Genomic DNA, 18,539 nt, shown 5'->3' with positions numbered 1-18,539 from the left:
GATATCATTTTCATTGAAATATTTTCTGAGAAGCAATGCTGTATGTTTGGGATCATTGTCTTGTTGAAAATCAAATTTATTTTCAATTCCCTTTTTTCTTGCTGATGCTTTTGTAATCTACTGCATTCATGTGATCACGAATTTGAACAATATGGCCCATTTCGAACCCGAAAAACACCACCAAACCCTTATGTAAGGTGAGTGTTTTATTGTTTCCACAGTTTTATTTTTATTGAATGCTTGATTTTTCTTTCTCCAAACAACTTTCTGTCTTTTAGCATCCTGCAACTCTTGTTTTAACTAATTACTCCAAATAACACGCTTCCAAAACTCCAGGGGCTTTGTCCACAAATTTTTTGGTAAAAGCTAGTCTTATCTTCTGATTCACTGCTGAAATAATTGGTTTTCTATGAGCCACTCTTCCATGAAAACTTTTTTTTATTTATTCTTCTCTTAATAGTTGAAACACTGGCTTCAAGCGCAAGCTCTTCTTTTATTTCTTTAGCTGTTATAAAAGTGTTTATGGTGGGCTCACGGAAAATCATGGAATTCTCTCTCGATGTTGTGGCCTTAGGACAGTGTCCCCGTGGTAAATTTCTCACTGTATTGTTATTTAAATATTTGACCGCTAATTTTCTGATTCCTTCTTGTAATATTTGATGCTTTTTTGCAATAATAGAAAACAAATTGTCATTTTTTCTGCTCATATACGATCTGAACTCTTTCTTCAAGACTTAAATCTTTCTTCTTTAACATACTTTCTTATTGATACTAAAAAACCATTTAATTGATAACTCTGGAATTAAATTTTGTGTTATAACCAATTTGAAATTAATTTCTTACTGTATTTACAATCTTTTCTTTGTTGTAAACTTTCAACTGATACAATAATATTTTACTTGTTGTTTATTGGTGAAACAAAATAATCAGTTATCTATTGTTTTATGTTTAACAAGGCTATAGCACTATGCAGAGTAGTTAACAGATAAAAAATGCATTTTTTTTTTAAATGTTAAAGAAAAACAATTTTTTCAGTTGTCAACTTTGAAATGATCTTGACTGTACTTTAACCCTTTCCCGGCCAGGGTACCGATCTATCGTTACCCTGATTGTTTCGCAAAACGGCCAGGGTACCGATTCATCGTTACCCTGTTAAAAATCGATTTTTATAAAATTTATCGACAACAGATGTCAGCACTTGACGGTATCGTCTTGTTTATCGTCTGTTTCACATATTTTTGTCCAGGTGGTGTTTTGTAGATGTAAAAAATTTTAATTATCGATGTTTTTTCCTTAATTTTTCATTTTCTGATAATTTTTTATTTCATTTTTAGCATATTCATGCAATAATATTACTATAATAAGTTCATTAATGCTATAATAAGTTTATTCAGCTATAATATGTTAATGCATTATAAATATTCAAGTTATGACCTTCAGTTCTGATATTTTATATATTTTTTTAATTTTTAATTTTTAATTATTTTTTAAATCTAAAATATCAGCAAATGTTACATCTGTTGCTACTAGTAATCGTATGTTTATTACGAAAATAAATAATCTTGTTTGATATAAAATGAATAAAGTATATTAGTTCATTATATTAGTTGAAAGCAAAATAAAGTTTAGATTTTAAACAAATGTTTGATATAATGTGCGATAATTTCACAACGAATAAACGTACATGCATAAATGTTACATCAAATTGTACAGAACAATATTGTACATGGTATTGGCTCAGTGACAATAAGAATGAAGTAACCAGGCAATGTTAATTTTGACAAATAGTAACAAATTTTCAAGTCTGAATGTCAGTTATCATATACATATATTTTTTTTTCTCATAAATTTTTCAAACAAACTTTATCGAAATATGTCGTATTTAAAACGAACTATATTGATAAATATATGCGATTTTTTTCATATGAATAAGATAATAATTTAATTTTTAGTGAATTTTTAAAATAATATTGCCTGATTCACCTATTTTGACCTTGGCTGTTTTACAAAATAAGGGGGCGTGGCAAACGGCAGGCTAAGGGTTAATGTTTGTGTGTACTTATTTGTTTTTGCGTGTTGTTTTGTTTTTTTTTTCCACATTGTTTTTATCTTGGACCTTGTTTGCTGAGAAGCTTATTTTGCCGATATGGCATCATATCTTAAATATTTTGCAATAAAAAATAATAAAGATGCCTTTCTTTCTATTATTGATAGAATGCATATAAAAAAAAATTATGTGAATAGGTATGATAAAATATTGATAATAGATGCTCTGAATGCTAGAATAAATTATTTTTTATTCATCAATAAAAGTTAAGGAAATACCACTTAAGCTAAGCAAAGATTGTCATTTAAATAAGGTTAATATAGTTAATGATTCGAACAAGTTAATAAACTTTAAACCAAATGAGTGACGTAAGTAATCAGGTTATTTTTTCATAACTATTAATAATTAGATATTAAGTAATTTAGTATTAGAGATAGATGTTAGGCATCATCTCTTATTGAAATTAATAATTATAATAATTTAATATTTTATTAAATAATTTTAGAATATTTCACAAAATACAATTTTAGAATAGTCTGAAAAAAAGAAAAAAAAAAAAATCAGAATCAGACCGGAGTGGGATTTGAACTTGCAACTCCCACTTACCGTATGGTTGCATTGCCAGTTACACCACCCAGACCTCTGCACAATTCTTTGCCTCTAGACATTTAATATTTTATATAACCATCCACAGTTACTCATGGCACCAACTGGGGATGACTTCTATGCCCATGATCTTTTATAATCATCCACTATTGCACCCAGGCATCTTTACTCTGGCATAGTATATATGTATATAGCAGACATGAGCAAATGCGGCTCTTTTTGAGTTGCGTGCGGATCTTGCTGAAAGTGTTAATTTCTGTTTTTTATTATTATTTTTACAATTTTATTTTTATAATTTTGAGAAAATATGTTTATTAAAAAATTCAATATTCGTTTTATATTATATAATAAAATCATGTGCCTTACCATACTATCTGCCACAAGAGTACAGAACTGCAGCTCCCATGCATTTTGCAAAACCTACATTTCAGCTCCCACTGAACTCTTGCTTGCCCATCCCTGGTAAATAGTAAACTTTGTTGCTAACAATGATATAATAATTTTAAATGTTTAAACAAGTGATTTCTTAGCAGAATTTGTGTGTTTCTGAAACAGAGCTCAATAATAAATCCTGAGAAATAATACAAAAATCAAAGGTGCTAAAATTGTTTAATTTAAGGTCAGCCAGCAAGATTACCCTCATATTGAACTCTGACAATAAGGCTGAATCAATTTCATACAATTGATCTTCCAAACTGATAATGTCTTTGATAAGAGATTACTTGTGTCTCATGGCTAAGCATATGAATTTCTTGAGGCACATATTTTTGATTACAGAAATCAAGGAAGAACACTCCTGATATGGAAGAGCTTCCGGCTTCTCACTATGCTTCTGACAGAAAAAAAATTCATCTCCTACATTCCAAGCCCAGAATGACTATTCTACTCAGCACAAAACACATCAAAGAACCATAAATAACACCAATAAATGTTTAATCACAGATTTTGATTTTTTTTTCTGTCTAACATTTTTGATCTTTTCAACAGATCATCAGATTCAAGATTTTCAAACTGGAATACTCATAGAACACTGTCAAACATTTTTGAATACATTCAGTTCTTTGAATGTACTTTTAAATTTAAATTTAAATTTGGTGTGAGGCATCAACACTACAAAATTAATTGATAACACATATTTAGGCTTTGTTGACTTTTGCATAAAATACTAACAATACTTTTTATGGAATATTTCAGGAAATAATTTTGCATTCAGAGTTATAATACAACTGTAGTGGGTTTTGGCTTCTAAAATAATGACTATTTGCATAGGACAAATATTTCTCATCTTTGAAGTTAATACTCTTCCCTTTCATTTTAGCATTAAAAAATTTAAATGCCTCAAGGGCTCTGATGCTATCAATTTGTCAAGTTCACCTACTGATTAAGGCATTCAATTGATTGGCCTGAATGTTGTTCTCCAAGGCATAAATGTTTCATTGCTATTTGTGAATATGTTATTGATTAATTTTGTTATAGTAACACCTCATACCAAATTTAAATTTAAGAGTGTTCAAAAATAGAATACAATTGAAAATGTTTATGACAATGTTCTAGGAGCATTCAAATTTAAAAACCTTGACCCTAGTGAAGATCTGTCAAAGGAATTGAAAACAGTTCCTTCTGTCCATGATTATTTATGGTTCTTTGATGTGTTTTCTGCTGTGTACTTACACTCCAGTCTAGAGAACTAAGTAGGACTGTTCTCTTACTATTGACCATTCACAGGGATGATTCAGTTGACCCTGAAACTGGAAAACAGAAAGGGATTCTCATTTACAACAAAACAAAGGTGGGACTGACTCTCTTGATCAATTATGCCATTCCTACTCAACAGTAAGAGGACCAAACATTAGCACTTTCATGCTTAATCAGGCTAGAATAAATGCAGTGATCCTGTATGCTAATGTAAACCAGAAATGGAACCGCAGTCATAAAGTGAAAATTCTTGAAGAAACTCTCTCTCTTGTTCTGCCTCACATATAAGAAAGGCAAAACTGCTCCTCCAAAACTGCAAAAGTGAGAATGAGAATGGTCTTGGTTTCCAAGAAAGAAGAGAGTGTCCAATGGGCCCAACAAATCGCTTAACCAACAACACAACAGCCAGATAGCCAAGCTGATATTCAAGCATCATCTCAAATTCAACCTACACCTTAGCCACAGCCAGCTGATCAAGCAGTTGTTCAAACCAGTTCAATTAGTGGCTTAGGCTCAAGAACCAAAATGAAGATATGAATTTTGTACGTATGTATGTATATACAGTAGACCCCCCTATAACATGGATTCGTATGACATGGCAAAAAAATTGCAATCATGTTCATATAACACACTAAAAGAGACTTGTATAATACAGAAAAGTGTCATTGCCGACTCGTGTTGCAACAGGATTGGTTAAATCTGGACCAATAGCGAATATTGTACAAACTGTTAAGTTTAAATGAGCACTAAACCTACTAAAAAACAATTATTATTCAATGGCCATAAAAATTATATTTTTATTAATGATGTCTCCAAAGTTCAGCGAATTTTTCACAAAAAAATAACTTATCGGGAAACGCACCTGTCATTCGACGAGCCGCTCCGCAACGAAAACAAGCTTAAGCAATGGCGTCGTCAAAACAGTGCACACACTGTAAGTAATCCTACAATTTTTTGCATATAGCATAATTTATATGGATTATTCCCAAAAAATTATACGTGATTTGGAAATGTTGAGTCAAATTAGTCTAGAATCGATTAATTTTACGGAAGAAAACCTTTCAAACAGCTGTAGCCCCTAAACTGCACACATGCTGGGCTGTGATTGTCTTATGTATTTAAGTGACTCGTACAACATGGATTCATATAATACAGAACATATCTATCATGTTATAGGGGGGGTCTACTGTATATAAAAAGACAAGATAACAGTTTTCACCTGTATGATGTATGCCAAACCTGTGTGTCATGGTCATTGGGCCATGATGTGCAAGTTGTGCATAACAGCTGAATAAAGCCAAATCAGGTTCAGAATTATGAACAAGAAAGAGTTATAAAACATCATATCAATGTTTTAGTGTTTATAAATTAATATCAGTTCAAATAAATCACAATTTAAGTTGATTTTGAATTATTTTAATACCAGAGAATGACAGACCCTAGTTATGCAGTTATATGTATTTTTCCTCAGTATGCTGTTCTTGGTTAATTTATTTCAACAACATAAGAACATGCCAAGAAACCAGTAAAAAAATATTTTATGCTTTGAGCATTTTCTTTCGTCTACAACAATCATCATCATAAAACAATTTTTTTTACTGTTTCTTGCTATGTTTCTATGTTATTTGTCACATATATAACAAGTTTGAGTTAGGGTTAATAATTTATTTTACTGCTAATTCAATTTTATTTTGTATTTTAAAATATATGTAGATTATTTGTTAAACAATTTCACCCCTCTGTTCTTAATGACAGCTATTTATAACATGTTACTATGGTATTGATGTTGAAACATTTTTCTGGATTTCTTAGACAGATAAACATCTGAACATATTTCAATCAAATTTTGTTGTAAAATATGCATGATTAAAGTATTTAATTTTGTTTTTATTTAAATTTATGGAAATTTTCAAACACATTACTCTCACAATAATGTGCTCCTTTCACGAATAAATTCATTCAGAATCTAAAAATTACTTACCGTTAACGGAAAACCAACAGATACATCAACTTCTGTATTATCTTTATATGTTTTGTTATCACTTCTCCTTTGATGATACATGTTTTCAATCATTTTTTCAGATACATGATCGTTTTCACTTTTATTCCTCACTTTAATTTCTTTTAATTCTAATTCTAATGGAGACACTGTTTCACTTTGTTCATTAAATTCTCTTAAATTATGCAAATCAGTATTTGTATTTGAAGATACTGCTTTAAACTTGTTATAAGAACTATCACAAGATGACTCGTTACTAGTTGAAAACACTTTTTGACTATTGCATGTTCTTTCTGGACTAGAATTAAGAACTTCACAAACATTTAAAGTTGCACAGTTTACTAAAGCATGAGAAGTAATGTTTCTTTTCAAAATATTCACATGTGATCCATCTTTATCCAAGGAAGCACTACCAGCAGACAAAGAAGTTTGTTGAAACTTACCAAAAGATGTTTTAGCATCCTTTAAAGAAGTTCTAACCGATTCCAAAACACTTACTTGTAACAGGGCAGCATGTTCTGAAACATCTGAAGTAAATGATGAGGCACGTTGAGATTTTTGTAAGTTAGGCATTCCTCGACTAATTCCTGCATTTCTTATAGTTTCTACACTATCTGATTTATTATTTGCTAAATCTTGTAATGACTGTGATTGAATTACAGTTTTTCCTAACCTATCACTATGATTAATTCCTTTAATAATGGAATTATCTTTATTTTTGTTTATAAATACACTTTGGTTTCTTCCAGTACTATCTAAAGATCTTTGTATAATACAGTTTATATCTTTTTCATTGTTAAGTGTATTTGGTAATAATATGTCCATTCCACATGAATCACGTCCTTTTGTAAATGCATGTTTCAAATTTCTATTTTGTCCATAAATTAAAGATGCACAATTTCCATCATGAGAAGATTCAGTTTTTTCAACATTCTCACAAGAGTCTTTTTCAGCAATTTCATTTCTTAACTGTTGTAATAAATCACTTGCTTCATTACTTGGTTTGTTGAAAGTTGAAGCTTCTTCTAATAAATTTAAAAATTCAACATCAGATAGATTCTTCAGATCTTGAGATTTATTTAGTTTTTCTACCTATAAATATAAAATGGATTTAAGTCATATGCAATGCTTTAAATCTAATACATAATTAAGTTTAATAATTAATTCTTATATTACATAAAGTGAAATTATAATTTAACAATATATTCAAGAAAACATTGGAGATTTATAGTTTTTTTTTAATTTCTATACACTATAGTTTTGCTGGATATATTAGAGGCAGAAAATAGATAAATTATTAAAAGTTTTAAGATGATGCACAAATAGGTAGTAATAATACGTCAATTATACTTTGTTAACATAATTTAACAAAAAAAAATCAATAAAAAGGCAGTAAAAAATATAACAGAATGTGAAGTAATGTAAAAACATAGCTTGGATGTGTACTTCAACATTCCTACAAACATCGCCTTCAGGCAATAACTCAAATCGAATGCTTTTTCAGAACAGCAGTTTTAAAGTACAGAAACAGAATAGCATTAACTGAATGGAATACAAAACTTAAAACAAAATTTTTAGAAACATTTTTAAAAGTTTTGTGTCTATTTATTCTCCTCTTTTAAATAACAAAATGGAATAAGCATAATTAATGAATGTCATATGCATCAGACAGAATGCCAATAAAGCGTTGATACAAGCATAAGGATTATTCATGACTGTAATAATGTAAAATAGCAAGCAAATAATTCCTAAGACTCAAAAATTAATAAAAACGGAGCATGGGCAGATTGCACTTTTGCATTGGCAAGGGAAGTCTCAACTGTTAAACATGTGAAATGTTTACAATATGTAGTAGTAAAAACAACATTAAAATGGTATTGAGAAGCTTGGTTCTTCAAAAATAAGCCAAAAAAAGTGGGCAAAAACAAATTTCAAAAGCAAAATTTGACCAAATTATAGCAGGAGTAAATTTACAAGATAGTATGGAAATCTCAAAATCTCTCTCTAATAAGCTGTTACATGACTATGCATGACAATAAGATAACACTTATCATTCAGCTTACATAAGCATAGCTTATGGCATGCTTTACAACTATCTCCATACAATAAAAAGAAATATGCATATTGCTGTTTTTAAATTGAAGTAGATCCTGATAATGGACTATAAATAGACTAAATACAAATAGAAACATCTCTAAACCAGATAATTATAGCCAAACAATTGCTGAATTAGATCAGGCAATATTACTGCTTCTATTAATAATTAAATGTTAAGTAATCTGACCTGGAGGCACTCTCTCTTATTATATTTAATAATTAAAATTAAATCAATATTTGTTAATTAATTTAGAAGGTTCTGGAAGATACTGTAACAAGTATAATTATATCTAAATTAGCATTTCTGAAGGTGAAGATCAGATGAAGGTCTGGATAGTGTAACTGGCAATGCATCCACATCGTATGGGGCAGTTGTATTTTCAAGTCCCAATCTGGGCCTATTTTCTTCTTCCAGAAGCTTCTAAATTAATTAATTATTATTATTTTTAATTATTACATTTAATAAGTGGCATCTCACACCTACCTCTAAGCCAAATTACTTAGTATTTAATTATTAATAGTAAAAGTAATATAGTCTGACCTAATTTGGCAATTGTTTGACTTTAAATAGACCAAGAACATTTGATTTCTAGTGATCTTTTACTTGTTTTGATAATCTGTTTTAAAAAAGATAAAATAGTTTATTATAGAGGAGAATACTCTGAAAGAACACAAATACAATATATATTAGTTTGTTAAAGAAAGGAACAGATGATCAATCTAAAAAAAATACATAATTGGAAAAAACCACTATGCAAGAAAGAAATTACTTACTGGTAGGCATTAAAGTTGGTTAGCTTGACAAGTTTAATTACAAACAAGTACTTTTTACATTTCAAAATGTGATCTACAGATGGTGCATATGTAACATTCAAATCACAATTTTTAAAAAAGTACATTAAAAGAATGCAAACACAGCTTAAATTTTAATGCATTTGGAATCTTTTAATACACTTTTAAGTTATAAAATTTTAAATTACTGCAGGATAACATTCATAAATATGTGAATATCTTTAAAAAAAAAAATACGATACACATGTTTTATGTTTGTTTTAAACTGTTACGTGTACTTTATATTTATGTTTTAACTTAACATGCGCTTAAGGTTGCTCTTCCAATCGACTTTTACCTTTACCACATCATATGTATGTTAAGACGCATGTGCGTCGATTTTACGTGTTTGCAAATTAATATTTTAAATTTACTTATTCTTAAAAGTTATGTTCCAAAATGGCTAATTTCTAAATTTGAGTATTCTATTCGAAATCTCTTTGTTATTCAAACTGCCTGAGGACGACATGCATAATTACTTGACCGATGGCATTTACATTTACATTAAAATATAAAATATCACAAAACTAAAAAATTATCTTATGGAGACACTCTTTGTATTTTTTTGTGGAGGTGTAGTCTCAAATAAAAATGGAAAAATGTCCTCTGGTGAATATGCCAAAACCATAATTCATGGTATGTAGAGTACAGTACAATACTCAAAAGTAATGTGAAAATTGTTTTAGACTGTCACTGGTGTTTGTAACAATGGAAAGAAAAACAGACAGTTCTGTAGTTTCAAGATATTTTATAACTTAATGTAAAATGAAAAAGTTTATACAAGATTCGGTCTTGACCGTGTTACAGTTTACTGACATGTGCTGAAACATGTCAGTAAACTGTAACACGGTCAAGACCGGATAAACACCTGCCTTTTAGTCTTTACTCGTCTTCACCCTCATTAGGAACAAAGCACTTTCACTGCAAATAGAATGTAATACACCTTTGTGTTAAAATATAGAAAAATATTTTTAAAAATGTACCAACATATGATATCACTGAAGAGGGGTTGGGAGATAAACCAACCCGAAATGCATTTGAGTAAATAAATGAAAATTTCCCTAACCATTGCTGTATGATCGTCTACCAGAATCATTATTTGGATTACAAGGACGGTACACACAGAATTAGTATACACAGCAACCATATTTACTACATAAATATTACAATTTTTAGTAATATGAAAGAAAAGAAAAATTAAGTATTTAAAATAAATATAATAATGAATGTATCACAAAAATGACAACAAAAAAAATTTGTAAAAAAGGACTGAAGAGGGGCAAAAAAACAAAAAGGTCTTTAATGCATTTCCCAAAATAAAAGATATAATTTAGTTAACCTGTGGTTCCCTTTAAGGAACTAAAATATAACTCATGCTTGGCAAAGTCAGGAACCTGAATATCATCCCAAATCACAAATGTGTTATCATTTGGACCTTCATACGTGCCTAAACCTCCAATAAAATATAACTTCAACTTAATATTGCTATTGTCTTTAAGAGACAGTTTTAATGTAAATCAGTGATTCCCAACCTTTTTTCAGCTACTGCTCCTTAGTTCCATAAACTTATATCCAATGCCCCCAACTAATTTTCCATCATGTGAGATGTATTTGTAAGAATTTTTTCAATCCTATTTCTACCAACTTCACACTTTGTGCCCTTACCATCCACTGTTCTCCACATCCAGAAACTATTAAATGCCATGCTACTTCTTATCCATTTTAATGGAAGGAAAAAAAGGTTGTCTAGATTTACTCACTAGGGACAGCAGCAACCACTTTGGAAACCACTAATGCACATGCTAAATAATTATCCATAATGGATAGCATTTGATGAGAAATTTATCCTTAAATAATTGTACAGAAAAACTGTGCAATTGTTATCATAAATTTTGTATTTTTGGATGTCAAAAAGTCCATTGATTAGTACCTCCCACTAAAAATAGGTAATTTGTGGCATTGGCGACCACCTCAGTTTCATTTCTATTAACCAACATATTATATCAAGTTTATAACTATATATGCTATCCTATGATAATGACAAATGCTTAAAGTATAGCATTATTTTAATTTTAAAAGTTTTTACATTAATTTTACAGTTTATGTGCAGCAAATCATATAGTACATCTATTTAATTATTTGTACAATTTAGTTTAAATTCTTCAAACTGCATAGCAATAATAAATAATTCATTCATAAATCATCATTTTATTGTGTGTGCTAGCATGCAATAATTTTTGGTCCCAAAAATATCCTGCACCTCTGAAAATGTCTAGACTTTTGAATTTAAATACCATTTTAAAATTGAATAAAATGGAATATTTTATACTCTAATATTTTGTTCTATCTTTCATTTACTTGTATACTGAAGATGGCCTAAAGTTAAAGTAAAAATGTTTCAAAATAAACAATCAAATATTATCTCAAGACATGTATAAAAATCACTAAGCCTGATGTATTAATAACAAACCAAACAATTGCCATAATTAATCAGGCTAATTAAGTTCTATTATTAATGATTAGCTATTAAATAATTTGGTACTACAGGTAAATGTTAGATGCCATCTCTTATTAAACTTAATAATTATAATATTTATTTATTAATTTAAAATAATCAGTTAATCATTAATAATAGCACTTAATTAGCCTGATTAATTAAAGCAATTGTTTGGTTTATTACCTCACAGAAAAATGAAAAATATTGGATGCCTTTAAAAAGGTAATTTGATACATAACATTTGATGTATTGGTGTAATATTTTCGATGCTTTGACTCTGCTTCAATTTTACTTATTTTATTATGTATATGTAATTATAATTTTGTGCAAGTAGTAAATTATTCATGTGACCTAGATGGTAATGTAAGACAAGTATATACAGATATAATCTAGTAAGTGATTTAATTATTTATAACTTTTGTCTTAAATTATAGAAATCAACCATGAGTTACTATAAACACACCTTATCAACATCCAGCAATGAGTACAATATATTGAAAATGTTTTCAACCTATTCATAGGTCTTCCTCGATTATGAAATTTGAACTTTAACAATTAATATTTTACAGGGGCTTTACCCCATTTGGTATAGTTTTGATAGTTATTTTCTCATCAGTTTATGTTAAAACTTTCAAATTTTGTATTTTGTTCTTTTAAATTTTGAATATTGGTTATATGTTTGTTTGTTAATTTATTAACAAACAAACATATATTATATTATATTATTATTATACATATATTTATATTATTCAAATTCTATATATTTCTTAACTGAGGAAGACCTATGAATAGGTTGAAAACATTTTTGATATATTAAACTCATTACTGGATAAAAATAAAATGTGTTTCGTAGCATAGAACTGTCTCCCATCCAGTTATTATTATTATAAATCAACAATATTGTAACTTCACTTAAAAGGGATTGACATTCTATATTATAGTAGCAGAATGCAAAAGTTTTATAACTATAGAAAAAGCATATTCAAATGTTTTCAAACTCAAATAAATTTAGAGTTAAATTTGAAAGAATGATCCAAAAGGATTCTCCTCATTTTCTTCAAAAGTTTCTTTTAAAGCTTTTACTTTTGGAAAAAATTCAGAAAACGAAAAAATTGTTCTTCAGATCATTCTGCTGATCAGAATTAAAATAAAAATTCAAATCAAAATTGAAAGTTAAATTCAACATAAAATCAAATATTCAAATACTTTTAGCAATTTTTACACAACAATCATTGTATATATATTTATTAGGATTAAAATATTATCCAAAATATAATAATAAGTTTCTTTTAATGAATTTGTGATTAGTGCAAATGACAAATATACAATTTTATCAAGATACTGACCGTTATTAATACTCAAAAATTAAGTATCTAAACACACAAAGTCTCTTATTAATGGATATCAATTTAATTCAAAATTATTGGGATATATCATCAACAACAACTTAAACATAATATAGCATAAAAAATTATTAAGCAAGCAAAATTACTGAAAAAAATTAGTCACTTTAACTTAATTATATTGTCATAATTGTCCTTTGTTTAGGGACAGGCTTTTTAATCAAATTTCATATAATAAATCAGTAATGATGGAATTATCTGAGATTAAAGGGTTTGAAACTTTGTACCATGTTTGTAAATAAATCAATGAACAAAAACCAATGAATTTCAGATAGCCAATATTTTTTAAAAAAAATGAATGTTTTAGTAATAGTAATAGATCTCAGATTTTCATAAAAATCTGACAATTCACAGCTTAAAATCTTACATTTAACAGTTTAAAACTAATTCAAAATTAATAGTTAATTCTAAATAAATTCAAAATTTGTATTCTGAACAGTTGGTTCTTGAATGATTTAAAATTTTTCAGAATATTAATTTTGAATTTATTTTAGAACTGTTAAATCTAAGATTTTAAGCTGTGAATTGTCAGATTTTTCCCAAAATATTTTTAAAAAATGTTGGCTTTCTAAAATTAGTTCTTATTTATTATCTATAATTATTACAAATGATATTATCATTGTCAATATAAACATCTTCCAAAACCCGATTCATAATTATAACGCCACACAAACTGCAGCATAATAACAAGCAATATTAATTTGATAATAATTTAAATTACTGATTAACTCATCCCTAGAGGAAAGCATTAGGTGCCATCTCATATTAAATTTAATAATTATAATTTAATTAATTATATACTATGCCAGGTATGTAATAGCCAGCTGAGTGCCTTGTGTGGGAATTTATAGGAAGAGGGTGCTAAATGTGACCCCAGTTAACACCGCAAGTAACCAATGATGGTTATATTGTAAGTTAAATATAACTGAGAGAAGAGATTGAACTGGAGATCCAGATAGTGTAATTGGCAATGCATCCACATGGCAAGCATGAGTTGTGGGTTTCAAGTCCCACTCCAGGCAGATTCTTTTCTTCCGGATTATTCTAAAATTATTTAATTAAATTATAATTAATAAATTTCATATGAGATGGCACCTTACACCTCTCTCTAGGAACAAATTAATCAGTAATTCAAATTCTCACCACCGGAATATAGCCCAATATTATACGACAGTAAGTGCAGTGTTATCATTGTTATAATGTTAAAATCTTTAGATCCTGACAAAATTCATAGAAAAATATTAACTATTTGCAATTAGAAATTCAGTTAGCATTCTATGTCAGTTTGATTTTTCAATGGTAATGTCTGATTATAATATTAAAGAATTTAAACTAGCAAATAGATCTATTGAAAGACAAGTTTTACAAATTTAGATTAAATATACAAAACTAATCAGAAAAATGTCATTACACGTACACCGAACAATCTGCTAAAAACAGTCAAGTCATTCTATGTTAATGTCAATAATACAACGTTGTAATAAACTGGTTCTAATAAACTACATAATATACATTTATGAAAGAATTTTTAAAAAATCCATGTAAAACTTTTATAGAAACATCATAGAAACTGGAACTTAATATAATTCTTACCACACAACTTCAGTTTTCATCAATGTGCTAGTAGAAGTTGTGTGGTAAGCATAAATTAGTTAACTCATTCTTTAAAGATCGAGAAAATTAATATAAAATTCTGAATACATTTTCATGTTAGAGAAAAAATATATATATAATATATTCATTTACATATTTAATTAATTTATCAAAATCACTTTTTATCAAATAAAATATTTTAATACAAACGAATATTTTAGATTGTATAGCCATTATAAAATTCAAGAATTAAATGTAAAATAAAATATCTGTGGCAGTAAATTCTTGAAAGTTTAAAGCATTTAATAAAATTTAAGTTTTGATTATTCTTTTCAAAGATGTTGCAGTGCACTGTGAATTTTCCATAGCTACTATGAAAATATGTATAAATTACGAGGTTAAGGATGATCCTCTAAAAACTACAAAATAATCATTGATACTCTCAAATAAGCATGCTAATGCAACAAACAGCAACAAGCAGTGGCAAATTAAGGATTTTTGGGGTCCCGTATGCGAATTTGACAAAAATCAGTCAGCCAACAATGGTTTCTATGGAAACAGTTATGTAGAATCAGTCTGATTGGTCTGGTGGGCCAAAGTGTGAACCCATTTTTAAATGCTGGATCATGTAATACAACTATTGCTGACATTTTGTCACACCAAAAGATTTTATCTGGGTTAGTCACTTATTTTGTCAGTAAATTTTTTCTAATACTCACTCATTTGGAGTTATACGTTAGACACACACAATTTGAATGAAACTAAAAAGAAAACACACAAAACATTAAAGAAAGGAACACCAGCCAAAATCTTCCATACAAAGACTGTCTCAAAGAGGGAAGACCAAGCTCTACAATATTTATGATAAATCTTCACAACAGATAGACACTAAGTATTTCTACAAGAAACAACAATCATCACAATTACATATCTGTAACCTTTGCATACTAAAACAGTACACTATTAAACTTATGCAATACTGATCTAAATCTAACCTAATACACAAAATAAAGACACAAAGACCATCCAGGATCCAAAAAGATCTTTATGGTAAACATCCTAATAATCTCATCATGATTATATTGACAGAAATGCATCAAACTGTTAGCTGACTCAAGGATACTTCTTTGGAGAAACAGTTTTGTATGACAATTGTAAATCTTTCTAAGTCATAAATACATAAAACTACAGAGAGTACATTTTAAAAGATGATTAGAAAATGACACATCATGAACAAACTATATAATCCATCACAAAGTTGCAAGCTTTCAACACAAACTGATTATTTAAATAAACATATGCAAATAGCAAATAAAACACGTCAAAAGCATATTACACAAACCCAAAGTATTAAAGTCAGCAACCATACAACAAAAACACATCTCAGACAATCATAGAAAACAACACATTCAAAACATACTATGAATGAAGTTTAAGCAAAACAATCCATTACAACAGACCAGGCATCACACTAACAAGACAAAATCACATACATCATAATTATAGCTGTACTAAACACTCAACATACCAAATATACTAAAAATTTAGTAAATACTCAAAACTCAGCCACAAAATAAGCTGTCTGTGGAAAATGAATAAGATACTTATTGTGCAAGTTGCCCTTTCTTGCACAGTTGTCATATGACATGCACTACACAAAAAAAAGTCTAGAAACAGGCATAATAGCATATACCATATTACAGAATGCTGTTATACTAAATATATGTTATGGTCAGGAAATTCTCAAACACATACATATACAAACATGTAAACATATCAATAGCTTGTTTTATAGTTATATGTTGATCCTGATCTGGCATAGCACTAGGTACATGACACACAACACCATCATAAAAATACTATCATAATTGTGAAGGATAACCCATGTCAACATATATCCCACAGAGAACTGCACAAACAAAAATAAAAAATTCATATAATCCACCCTACCATATAGCCCACACCACCAAGGTGAGCATTAAAAGCATGACAATTACAAGCAAGCAGTTTAGAAATTGCCATCTCAAGCATTAAAATAAAGCTTTTTCTGTTTCATTTCTGTTAACAAATCATTATAGTTACATGTGGGCAGATCAACATAGGGACAAATAAGGCTTAAGCCCTGGGCCCCCAAGTGTCAAGGGCCCACAAAAATTGAATTATCATCATAAATTTTTAATATTTTTTCATTAACAATGACCACTTATAAAGTAAAAAATAGTTAATAGGTTAGATTAGGTAAAAATGGGGTCCCATTCGACTTCAATAAGCCCTAGGCCCCAAAAAACCTAGATCTACACCTGGTTACACATGCATTTTTCTACAATAGCATTCAGCAAACTTTTGATAACTGCCCCATATATAAACAACCAAGCCCAGGTATTAAATAATAATCATATTAATTTCCAGATTATTTGAACTATAGTTTGGCTAACTATCAATATTAATAATTTTTTTCATAAAAGTACACTTATCTTATATAAATACTAACTACTAATTACAATAAGTTTTAAAATAAATTTAATAATAATTAAATAAAATTAACTAAAGATCAAAACTAAACACAGCATTACTTCTTTTTTATTTTTTAAACTCTAATGTTAGTTTAATTAATGTAAAACAGATTTCCACATTTCTATAAAATTTAAAATATTAAATAACTTTCAATATGAGTACACATCAGCAGAAGCAGCATATGAGCACACATTCTTTAGAGCATGCAGAATCTGCTTCTGCTCCGAAAAAGAAAAACATTGCCATGAATGATCATCTAGAAAGAAAAGACCAAGTTGAAGAAAATGACTCTTTCCGATGAAGAAATGCTTCAGAGATTTAAGGACATCTTTGGTGATGCCAGCAGAAAGATACAAACAGCTATCCTAAGAAAACAGAGAAAATAGGATAACTCGAATACAGAGAACATCTAAGAAAAGATCGAAAGCCAGCAAGGCCAGGAGAAGACAATCAAAATTAAAAAGAACGAGGAGGAGTAAGAAAAGTGACAGAAAGGGAAGTGAAAGATCTCGTAAGAGGAGTAGTGGCAGCACAAATATTTTGTGTAAGTCTTAATCATATATATTTAATATTAATTTTGACAAACTATATTTAAATGATGAAAATTATTTAAATGGCTACATAAAAATGCTAAAGTAGGCTATAACAACTTTTCTAAGTATTATCTTGGTAATTTTTAAATTGTTGTGACCACTCTGACCTTCTTTAACATGTGCAGAGAAAGAGGCTTAACTGGTCAACACGTGTCTAACCACTTCCAATTGTGATTGACCAATGGAAATCTCTGGCAGATTGATACTGACAAAATGTTTGTTTACAGTAGGTGCCAACTAGGGTTTGGGTCTCGGGACATCTTGTATCTCGAAGTCCTGGGAATTTTTCTAAATTTAATTGTCTTAGGTCCCGGGACTTTCGGGTCAAGACTCGAGAAAGGTCATAGTAAACTTTATTAGCTTCCCGCACTCTGTCATTGAGAGTGCCATCTGTTAGCTTAACGAGTAATTACTTGATACTCCTATGTAACTTACTGAGTGAGTACACAATAAATGCATTTGCTGCCATATTGTTACTTTGTGACATTTGTTTATGAGATCGTGATATTTGTGACTGTCTGTGTCAGCACTATCAGCTCAGTCAGTGAGTCATCAATTTCACTTCATGAGGTAAAATGCTATGCGCAATTGTGTTGTGATGCTCTTGTGGAAACAATGCCCATCTCATGTAAGTTTAAACAAACACTAGATTTTGTTTACTTCA

At 29.1% G+C, this 18,539-nt stretch overlaps 1 protein-coding gene across 7 annotated transcripts in view; it reads right to left on the bottom strand.

Moving 5' to 3' along the window:
* Nucleotides 1–18,539, bottom strand: part of LOC136982586 (uro-adherence factor A-like) — a 114,364-nt gene that overhangs the window by 59,551 nt on the left and 36,274 nt on the right. For 6 of the 7 annotated variants that reach the window (XM_067279112.1, XM_067279113.1, XM_067279114.1 and 3 more), the window contains one exon: nucleotides 6,330–7,439. In XM_067279112.1, the coding sequence (XP_067135213.1) occupies nucleotides 6,330–7,439 (1,110 nt within the window). Of the gene's footprint in view, nucleotides 1–6,329; nucleotides 7,440–18,539 lie in introns of those variants that run through there. The other variant, XM_067279118.1, reaches the window with a different exon arrangement.

This window comes from Centruroides vittatus, unplaced genomic scaffold (assembly GCF_030686945.1).
Source record: "Centruroides vittatus isolate TY-2023 unplaced genomic scaffold, ASM3068694v2 contig_854, whole genome shotgun sequence".
Classification (NCBI taxonomy): domain Eukaryota; kingdom Metazoa; phylum Arthropoda; class Arachnida; order Scorpiones; family Buthidae; genus Centruroides; species Centruroides vittatus.
This window is presented reverse-complemented; position numbering and strand designations above follow the sequence as displayed.